This window comes from Pleuronectes platessa, chromosome 7 (genome assembly GCF_947347685.1).
Source record: "Pleuronectes platessa chromosome 7, fPlePla1.1, whole genome shotgun sequence".
Classification (NCBI taxonomy): domain Eukaryota; kingdom Metazoa; phylum Chordata; class Actinopteri; order Pleuronectiformes; family Pleuronectidae; genus Pleuronectes; species Pleuronectes platessa.
Window position 1 is genome coordinate 17,854,514 of NC_070632.1, and position 10,625 is coordinate 17,865,138.

Below are 10,625 nucleotides of genomic sequence, written 5' to 3' on the forward strand. Positions count from 1 at the left end.
ACACTGAAAGTCTAGTCCCTCACACACCCACCTTCCAGCTTCACGCCACTTGACAAGAAAGCACAACGATAAGTCAGTTGGGTAGGATACAGATTTTGCATTATTAATTCATAGGCAACGTGTAAACAGGCCACTGTGTTTACAGAGGAAGTTCCAAAGTGTTCGGGCTTGAGATTTCTAAGTTTATTGAATTAAGCTAAGAGCCATGACAAATCACTAACAAAGTCTGATTGGACTAAAACAGAGCTGCTCCAGCTTCCACTCATTCACATCAATTAGTGAAACAGCTTCTTGGAGGAGTTCCAACATGAGCTGATATACCCCCCCCTGGATTACTGCACTTGTAGCGGTTGAAGACATGTTTGCAGACTCCATGGTCCCCCCACTATCAAACAAATGTCACTTTGTTCAGGGTCAGTGCTGCAGTGTTACTTGAGCCAGGTGAGCAAACACTACTCACTCTGAAGGGGACTTTGACAAAGGTCACAAGTTGATTATCTGGGGGCTGTATTTGTTCAAACTAAAGAATGTTTATCCCATTTACTACTATGAATACTCCACTTATGTTCCTCTCAATGATTAACAAACTGATTACCTGGCTCAGTGTTTATTTTAAGCCTGTCATTTTTTACTGTTAGTGTACTCTTAGGATTTTTGCTGCGATGGCACAAATAAACACTAAAGTGCATTATTATCAAGAGTCCCAACAAAACAAGTTCACTACAAAACAGGCAGCACAGATAATACCTAACCTCCGCATCTATACATAAGTCTAACATAATGCAGTGTTAAACCTCCCAATGTTTACTAACATGGCCGCAACACATCCTATTTTGCGCTGCCTGTTTTGTAGCCCACAGCTGATATCCAAAACCCTAACACTGACGGTGATGCAGCAGAATCATGATTGAAAGATGTCTTTATTGTCAAATGACATGACCAACATTGAATCCACATCATTACCAAGTGCTGCTCTTTATAGCCTTCTTGGTGCATTCTATATACAAATCTATATACACAATTTCTTCTGATCCAAGTGAATCATCTGCGTTAAACAGTCAACATGATGCTGCCATATCCTTTGGATTGGCCAACAAATAAGAAATAAAAGGTTATACCCTTCAGCAATAACAAAATCTCACACATCGTTTCACATAAGTTTTCTTTCCTCATAATTATTAGAAGATAAAAAAATGCATGGCCATGTAGGAAAGCAGTGAAAAACAAACTACTCAGATTCCTTCAAAGTACAAACGAGATCTGCAGAAAAAGGAAAGGCTTGGAGAGAATGAAGCATAAAATTCTATGTACAATAAAAAGCACAATCTACTATGCAGGTTTAAAGCGTTCATTCCTGAATGGGCAGGTATCAGGGGGCTTGCTTGCCATCGGAGTTGATTTGATTTGACCTCTTTTTGAGTCGCGCTCCTCTGAGAAGTCAGATGCAGGTAAAGTGGAAACAGAATTCATAAATACAGTATTTTATGACCACTCAGTAAGCAGTCTGCAAAGCACTCTGATTGGTTGGCTGCGGAGTTTTCACAGTCTGATGTTGCAGTCTGGTGTCAGACCCCAGACGCCGCCTGGCTGTTATAATCAGTGGACTCCATTTTAAGGATGTAAGGGATGATGCTGTCGATCTGCACATTGCCGATGAGGCCGGCGAAGAACAGCTCCTCTGTGACAGCTGCACTTATCAGCCTGAGGGCAGGAAGACGCAGCAGCAGCTTGGATAACCTGGGAGTCAATGACGGGGAAAGGAGAGATAAATGTTGACATAAGTCAAACTGGTCACATGTTCAATACAAAGTGACTCCGTATTCTTACACCGCTTCCTTTAAAGCAGTCAGCTGGCATCATGTAGAAAAGTTTTAGCTGTGAAACCTGAACTGATGTCCTTATAATAAACATTTAATCAACAACTTAATACAAAAATGAATAATTCTTATCATATATTCTTGAATAATAAGCAAGGGCAGAGAACGTAAAGTCGTTTGTTAAGAAGTTTAAGAACATAAGGAATAAAAGAGAGGTCATGTCTTTGCTCATGGGCACTACAGTATGTGCTGCCTGTCTCTGTCTGAGTGAGCAGTGTTGAAGTTACAGGCAGGAACCAGTGTAAAAGGAGATAAACTGTCCTTGAGTATGTTAGAGAGGGTCACAGCCCTACGCCTCTCCAGCTCCTCAAAGAGGCCTTTTCTAAGAGTAGATATAAACAAGACCAACCGATAAGAGTCTTCTGGGTAGGTCCTGGTCACATAGTCCTGCAGCTCCATGTAGGCCTTCTCCTGGAACATCTCGATCTGTGGGATGTTATCTATGCCTGGGTGATCTAGTAATGAAACAGACACATGCACACATGAGTCTATGGGTATGTCCCAATATGGTCTTCTCTAATACTTTGAGAATTATGCCCTAATGCAAAGAAAAAAGGTTTTAAAACTACTCTACACACCAGGACTAAAGAGAACGATGGCTTTGAGGTAGGCGTATTCATACGCATCTGGGGACAGCTTGGACATGCTGTTACAGAACTCCTGCATCCTCCAGATGTGCTCCATTACTAGTTTAATTCGCTCTGGGGACAGCTTCTCTGTTGGATACAAAACAAAACAGAGGAAACACAAGAATGTAAGGGGCCAAGCATCAGTACGGTTTTGAATTCAATACAAACTGTGCCACAATCAAATGAAAATTACAGATTTAACATGGTTTACACATTTGAAATTATGTCCTCAGTGGAAGAATCTCGCAGGCAGACCACAGCAGATTTCTCCTACCTTCCTGTAAGCTGGTCTGCAGATGGTTGATAATGGCACTTAAGATGGTACCAACATTCATAATGTTGGAACACTGCGCCAGACCCAGGGCAAACAGTTCATTCCAGCAGTCCTTCATCAAGTTAATGTCATTGTCTTGACCACTGCAAAATAAAATGGGACAATTTGCATTTCACAATTGACATGTAATGATTTTGGTTATTTTTTGTAATGTTTTTTAAGTGCATTGGTGAAAAAAAACAAAACACTAATCATAGGGGAGACAGGCTTACCCGAGGGTTTGAAAGGCAGGTATGGAGCGTGCCCAGTGCATAGAGAGAAAGAGCAAGCGGGAAGCCGACTCACAGATGTAGTTGACATTGAGGTACTCTGGCACAGGCAAAGGCATCATGAGCTGTAGGAACCAATCCAAATGCAGAGGGAGAAGACACGAGTTTGGTGTTAATCAGAAAAGTGCGTTACTCAGTAAAATTCATTCTTTTGGTCTCGGAGATGTACTTTTACCTTGAATGGGATATGGCTGTCAGAGAGGAGAGGTCCCTCCAACTCCACTACTGGGCCTGACTGGTCTCCTGACATCAGCTGCATCGTAGCCTCCAAGGAGTCTACAGCTGAGCCGTCACCGGGGTGCAGGACTTTAGCCAGGGTGTCAAAAGCTCTAATGATACACAAAACCAGAAAACAAAATTCTCACAACAAAAGATCCTTGTTTTGATTTATCATAATATATTGTAGCTGATTAAGAAACAAGAAGCCCTGCAGTGCACCCCACAGTCCAAGATGTTTATTTTTTGACCGACTATGGTGTAATCTAATAAAGTCCTTAAAAGCTGAGGCAGAGACCACATGGCCCTACAGGAAATTATATTAAAGCTTGGTGACACAGGACAAAAACAGCCATCAGCCGCTGGGTGTCTTCCCAGTGTTCCTGTAGATCTTCACATGCAACATCAACTTCTTCAGAAACCACTGGTCAGTGTCAAAGCCTCTTGATGCATTATGACGCTCATCATAATCCCTTACCGAGTGATATCATTTGCAGTTTGCTCGTCTCCTTGGATGTCTGTCATTGAGCTGTCGCCATTGCTGAGCGTTTCAACTCCCATCATATCGTTGCTGCTGTCACTCGCCTCCCTGTTCTTGTTCAGCTGGGCGAGGGACGTCACTACGTTTGCTAGCGTACCAAGGTCACTTTGAGATGGGTCATCCTGCGGAGGGCAGTGGAGTTATAGGACATGCTTCAGAAATAAAAATATGTATTTGTTTGCGCTACCCTTCTTCAAAATGACTGAAATTTTTCCACAAACAATAAGGATAAAACTGGTCCACAACTCAGTGATGTTAAGACACATACACAACGAATGAAGAAGCATCTGATCATCAATATGAGGTCTATAAAAAACTCCAAGATTTGGCTTTCATATTTAAAGGTTCAGAAAGTAGAATTTAGTGACATCTAGTGGTGAAGTTGCATGTTGGAGCTGAATACCCCTCACCCTCCCCTTCAAAACATGCAAGAAAACCTGTGGTAGCTTCAGTTGTCAAAAAAACTCAAAAAAGGTTTAGTTTGTCCAGTTTAGGCTTCTGTAAAAAACATGGCGGCCTCCGTAGAGAGGACTCACTCCCCATGTAATTATAAATTATTTAAATATAAAGGACAGATTCAAGAGTAAAGATAATAATAATTTGTTAAATTTAGATGAAACACTAGTGAAATCATCACTAGGATTATTTTTAGATTCAGTTTCTAACAATAGATCCTTTCACCTACATTTTATACACTGAACCTTTAAAGTTAGAATAACATGAGAGATAAATGTGCTGTATTGTGATGGCATTAGTTACCTTGTCAGGAGACAATGGGATCAAGATGGTATTTTCCATCTTGGGGAAAGGTTGTTGAATGTTGAGCAACATGCTTGACTCAAGCAAACTTGTGGACCTGCAGTTGGAGATTTGATAACTCACATATCACTTTGAATTATACAATACAGAAGCAGAAGGTATATTTACAACTGGATGTTCTTAAACTTGTTATGGTCAGAATTATACAGCATCACACGGAGAAGCGTTTCTAAGTTTCTCCATCATGTTTGTAAATAGAGAAAACAAAATGCAAAACAATGTGATGCAGTTCAGTAATGTCAGTTATTAAAAATGTAACATTTAATGGCAGAGCTATGTCTTGTGTTAAATTAGGGCAGGTGTATTCTATGAGCTGCTAAGTTACATTTTGTTATGTTGGTTAAATAGTTTTAGAACAATCAAATTTCCTCACCGAGTCAATTGAACAACCTAAAAATAACTTAAGAAAATGGTCAAGGATAACTGAAAAATCTGAATCTTAATAGATCTTATTTAATAGAAAAAGGACAGAAATTTAAAAAATACGCTGACTTATAGTTTTCATGGATCAATGTGAGGAAATGTATTTTTAACCAACCAACTTCTACAGGTCCCAATATTTGTTTTGGTTACTTGCGATCTCTCTATACAAAGACAATTTTGGGATAAGTTTTGTTACAACACGCTGTGATGCATTATCATTATTTACTGTAAATAAAAATAGAGAGTACAGTTTAGACTTGTGTCTGGAGACAGCTTCTGTTATGAGCTGGTGTTACACTAAGAAATAAATTTGACTAATGTACTGTAGGAAGCCTTACTGTATATTATGGTCATAATTGAGCAGGAAAAGGACAATTAAGAGAAACTGGTTGGTCTGAGGCTACAGCGAGATATTGATTGAAAAACATTACAAGATAAACGAGACAGACGATTCAGAAGGGGAGGACACAATCTCCAGCAATAACACAGAGGAGAACATCACCAGTGTGTTCAGCTACTGAAAGAATAAAAGATACATTTATTAAAATCAGGTTTCCATGATTCTGTTTTTCTTTAATATTTGTTTGTTCCATGCTCAGATTTTCCGAGTACGCCGAGAAATTACCCTATGTTGATTAAAGTAACTGTAAAAAAAAATTGAGGTGTTTTACCACTTGACCAGAAATGTACCTAGCAGTTTCCTTGTCAGATACAAAAGTGGGTGTGGCAGCCAGAGGGCTGCACAGGTTCTTGCGGATGTAGATCTTCTCAGTGGAGGCAGCACAGTTGACAGATTTCTCTCTGGTGGTCACTTCCACAGGCTTTCTCTCACACTGCACAGCTAAAACACAAAACAAAGACATCAGATCTGAAGTTTGAAAGTCCTACAGAGCATATCCACAACTACATATTCAATATTATATACCCTTACAATCTTGTTTCATGCCCAGCACTATGCAGCGCTGCAGTCGACAGTACTGGCATCGATTCCGGTGAAGCTTGTTGATTGAACACTCTCCGGAGCCCCTGCACGTGTATATCAGGTTTTTCCTAATACTGCGTTTGAAAAAGCCCTTACAGCCCTCACAGCTGACAGCTCCGTAATGGCGCCCTGACAGAGGAAAAACATTGGTGAAACTTAGCTTTTGTGTTACTGAAAATGAATAGTGAACAGATAATAGCAAAAGGCAAACTCTCCTACCTGAGGCCCTATCTCCACAGACGACGCAGTACTCCACAACTGGCTTCACCATAGACTGGTCTGAGCCTTCCGTCACAAACTGAAAAAAAAACCGAGACAAAAGAATAGTTAATACAGTAAACATAAGATTCAGTTTAGACTGACTAAACAGAATTAAGCTTGAGTCATAAGACCTTGTTTATTGTAGCCAATTGAAGGAACTTGCTAATATCCCCTGGCAATACCTGAATCTGCTGCCCAGCCAGTTCAGGGGATGTAAACAGCAGCTGGTTAACCCCAGAGCTGTCTGGAGAGCCCAGGATGACCTTGTTGGGTGAACCCTCCTGCTTCGTCAGAATCACCTTCCCGCCAGGGGAATAATCAGCATTTGCTAGAATATACTGCTGCTTTCCAGGGGAAGATGGCTCAAGTGCTGTGACAATCTGGATCTTCTGGCCAGTTTGCTGATCGGTTACAATCTATTTGGATTAAAAAACAACAGACTCAGAACATGAGAGTGCTGGCTGTAGATACAGTGGGTGGCTTTATATCTTTCCATTACTGAGTGAAGGGGCAAGTGTGCAGGAAGTGGATCCTCCAAATACAGTTAGGGGTACGGAGAAGGTTATGTGTGGTTTGGACTCTCCTTTGCCACTAACACATGACTGCTGCTGTTTTAGGGGCACGGTTTAACTTGATTCCCCAAACACATGTGAGTAAGGGGCAGAAGAGAGACAGGTTGAAAACGTATTAAGTTAAATAAAAGCTTTCCAACAAGTGCTACATAACCAAAGATCCCCAAAACAAACCAAAGGCCCTGTTGTGACTTGGTATTGAGAGACACAAGTGGACAATACCTAAGTTTGTCTACCTCCTGAATGTATCTCCTGTGACCACTTATTATCATTGCATCTCACGTCCCTGCTCTGTATGCAAATGACCAGTGACCAAATTAATTATTTAAAAAAGGTTTTTTTTTCGAGTCTGATTTAACAGATGTGTCCAATGTCAATATAGCTATTTTCAGGCATGACCTCCGGGTAAAAACTGAAAAATTGGCTACAGAGTTTACCTTTAACACATGCACAACAAGAGCAGAAGGTTCTCAGCACAGACGCATTCACAGCAGCATCAAATCCTCCGCATTATTCAGGCGGGTGCAGCAGAGAGAGACAGGAAGTTACGTTTCAACTCCGCTGCAGGGATCAAGTAATTTTGTTTACAGTACCCAGACACTGTTGTCGGCTCTTATCACCACAGACTCTGTAGACATCTTCGTCTGTGACTACTACGCTTGCAACTTCTTTTTTTTGCGTCTTTTAGAAACATTGTCATCAACCCCTTCGCGTTGAATCCAGTGGGGAATCCCCTGCTGTGTTCTTACATCGAGTGTCTAATTTTGACATTTGGGTCCACACATGCAGCTGCTCTGGAGAAAAAGGAGGGTCTGACTGACTTTTAGCTCTGCTGTAAAGAAAGATTTTACCAATTTAAGAAAAGTATAAAGCATATGGTGATCAGTGTCGATATTGTGACCACAAGATAATCAACATATGGACACTGAGATGAGTAAAACTACTTTCTATTCATTCTGAAATTATAGTGGGTCAGAGGACATCATCTGAGACGGTGCACGAACAGAATTGCGTTCACATTGCGTAAAAGAACGTAGCCACAGGCGTACCAGACAACGTCCCAATGTTGTTCCAGTGATTGGATCTCAGGATAGGTTCAGGATAGATTTGTGTACGTTCAGACCTGTACCTAACCGGTGGTCATTGTGACCAGATCAGTCAGGATGGATGTTATAACCACATCAATCCGGGATCAAAGACCCCTAAACCTGAGAGTCAGGCAAAATCACCAACATTATTGTTAGAGCAGCCAATTTGGCAACCGCAGTAATTTGAGCTCTGCGGCACCCTCTGACAAGAATAGGTAGTATAAGAGTAAATAAACAAACATTCTACTAGCTCTCAGATCATTAATAAACTAACCTATAAAGAACAACCAAACCCAAGGAGCCAAAAGCCCCCTGCTCAAATAGCAGTCAACCTCTGGGAAAGACTGAAATGTGTTCATTCAAACATAACAGGCTCTCACATCACCTGGATTCTGTGTCCTAAAGCCATGTTGTTGTCTGCTGATACGAGCTGAATCCTTTGTGTTTGTCCATCCATTCTGATACTGTGCCCACCTTCTGACTCTGCTCGTCACATCAGAGCCCCTTCAGACACACACACCTGTAGAGAGAGAGCATAAGCTTTACTTCATGCCTTATCCGCGGTAAAGTGTCAGGAAATACCTCTACGGATATGGCTCCTTTATTCACTCGTCTTCTTTCTGACCACAATGTACGGCTAATTAACAGGCCACCGCTATGTAGGTGACTTTTGAAGGACGGAGCTTGTACCTACAACAAGTAGGCAAGGTTGTTGTTGTGCTCATGTTCTCTGAAGTGTAGTAGGCGTCAATGTGGGATAAACAATAAAACAAAGGTAACGAAGGAACATGTCACCCAGGCCAGAAAACAAATCGGCATCTTAAATCCATGGTCACTGCGATTGAAGCCAAAATTAGCTTCAGCATGTCCGTTTAGAAGCAACAGATTAGATAACAAACATCTGATTCTTCCTGCTGCGAGTCACGTTAGTTGGTGGCCCGTGCTAACTCAACCTAGCCGGCGCTAGCTAGTACGGAACAATTGGTGGCCCCGTTTTAAAATATACAGCTCAATGTGAATGTGGCGCGACTCGAAATGAGCGGTGGGGCCGAAGATGTGACACAAACACGCTCGTGGCAGTCTGTGGTTCAAAATCGATACGGAAGATAAAAGGTATTTCTTTTCCTGTGGGTGAAAGGTCAAAATTGAAGGGTTAAAGAATGCTAGGGTTCAGGGCCCGTGACGCCGAGTCGCAGAGACAACGGCGGGACTTCGGTTTCTACAACTAGCCTAAAGTCACATAATTTTTTCCACTGGATCTCGACATCCGATCTCCACTCGGCAAGAAAGTGGATTCAACACTACTATGTGCTGCTGTTGCATTCGCGTTTCAAGTGGTTCAGTTTAGTTTGCGGAACCTCGTTAGCAAAGTTAGCTCAGGAGCTAACACCGGGCGACGCTGTCTCCGTTAGCTGACGCGGCTAGCCTTGTTAGCTACCTAGCTGGTCCGCTAACCGCTCGTATTATCTCATTACCTCCAACAGCTTCATGTGAGTGTGTTCTATCTACGCAGTCAGTCGCTCTCAAACATCGCCATTACTACATACCTGCCTTATTGTATCTCTACACGCCCGGCGTTGGGGGACAATGCTAACGAGCTAGGTTAGCCTCTGCTAGCTGGTGGCTAATGGCAGCTTCCCTGCTGAAGACCCGCTGAACACTCCCTCCCTTCCTGTGCTGCCGGACCCTCGGGTCTCTGTCACCAGCCCCTCATGCCTCCACAGGAGCCCACGGGTCTTACCTGTCGAGGAGCCTTTTGTCAGGATAACGTATCGCTTTCAATAAATTAATATTTTATCTGTTTGCTGCAGTTAGTGGGAGGGTCAGAGTTCGTGACCTTTTTTTTCTCCATTAATAAACGAGTTTGGCGCATGCGCAGTGAGGCGTTCTGCTCCCGATGCTATGCTGTAAACCTGTCAAAGTGAACCTGCATTGTTCGACACATCTGTGGGAATCTCCATCACATAGCAAACATTACTATATGACATTATTTCATATAATTCCACATGTATTCCTCATTGTGATTTCACACCCATTTATATATACATATATGTGTCACTTTTTAACTGCAGTATTAATTTGTCTGTGAAATTAAATTGCTTATGTACAATCATTCCACTTTACATATTCGATTTACTCTCTCGATCTATCTATCTATATATATATATATATATATGTTTATTATATTAATATATTTGTTATACTTTCTTACATTTATAAGTAGTGCATACAACATATTACTTAAGTGATGTCTTTTTTTGACTGCCCTCTTAATGCTGTTATGTTTCAAACTTCCCCAATGTGGGACTAATAAAGGAATATCCTATCCTATATTATCTAATCTTGGTATATCATCTAATATTCTTGTATACCTGGGTCGCACACTGGACAATAAACTGGACTGGTCCACCAACACAGAGTCCGTCTACAAGAAGGGCCTGAGCCGGCTTTACTTCCTGAGGAGGCTCAGGTCCTTCAATGTCTGCAACAAGATGCTGCAGATGTTCTACAAGTCTGTTGTGGCGAGCACCATCTTCTTTGCTGTGGTGTCCTGGGGTGCGGGCATCAAGGCAAAGGACGCCAACAAACTGAAAAAACTCATCAGGAAGGCATA

At 41.7% G+C, this 10,625-nt stretch overlaps 1 protein-coding gene across 2 annotated transcripts; it reads right to left on the reverse strand.

Moving 5' to 3' along the window:
• Positions 1-901: 901 nt before the first annotated feature.
• On the reverse strand, positions 902-9,889 carry nr2c1 (nuclear receptor subfamily 2, group C, member 1). Of its 2 annotated transcripts, none has more exons than XM_053426847.1 (14): positions 9,753-9,889; positions 8,397-8,531; positions 6,534-6,767; positions 6,310-6,388; positions 6,040-6,219; positions 5,799-5,949; positions 4,626-4,722; positions 3,804-3,988; positions 3,285-3,438; positions 3,053-3,174; positions 2,781-2,923; positions 2,456-2,593; positions 2,227-2,332; positions 902-1,737 (listed from the first exon to the last, which is right to left on the reverse strand). In XM_053426847.1, exons 2-14 carry the CDS (start codon positions 8,466-8,468, stop codon positions 1,566-1,568), a joined length of 1,833 nt encoding a protein of 610 aa, XP_053282822.1. In that variant the 5' UTR covers positions 8,469-8,531; positions 9,753-9,889; the 3' UTR covers positions 902-1,565. The 2 variants fall into 2 exon arrangements, with proteins under 2 accessions (XP_053282822.1, XP_053282821.1); XM_053426846.1 differs by having other exon boundaries at positions 6,034-6,219.
• Positions 9,890-10,625: the final 736 nt, after the last annotated feature.

Excerpts from the sequence above, each read along its gene's own strand:
- nr2c1 (XM_053426846.1), bottom strand. The coding sequence starts at position 8,468 with ATGGATGGACAAACACAAAGGATTCAGCTCGTATCAGCAGACAACAAC. Across the intron at positions 5,950-6,033 it reads CATGAAACAAGATTGTAAGG|CTGTGCAGTGTGAGAGAAAG; the intron begins GTATATAATATT and ends TTTGTGTTTTAG. Across the intron at positions 2,333-2,455 it reads CATCGTTCTCTTTAGTCCTG|ATCACCCAGGCATAGATAAC; the intron begins GTGTGTAGAGTA and ends TTTCATTACTAG.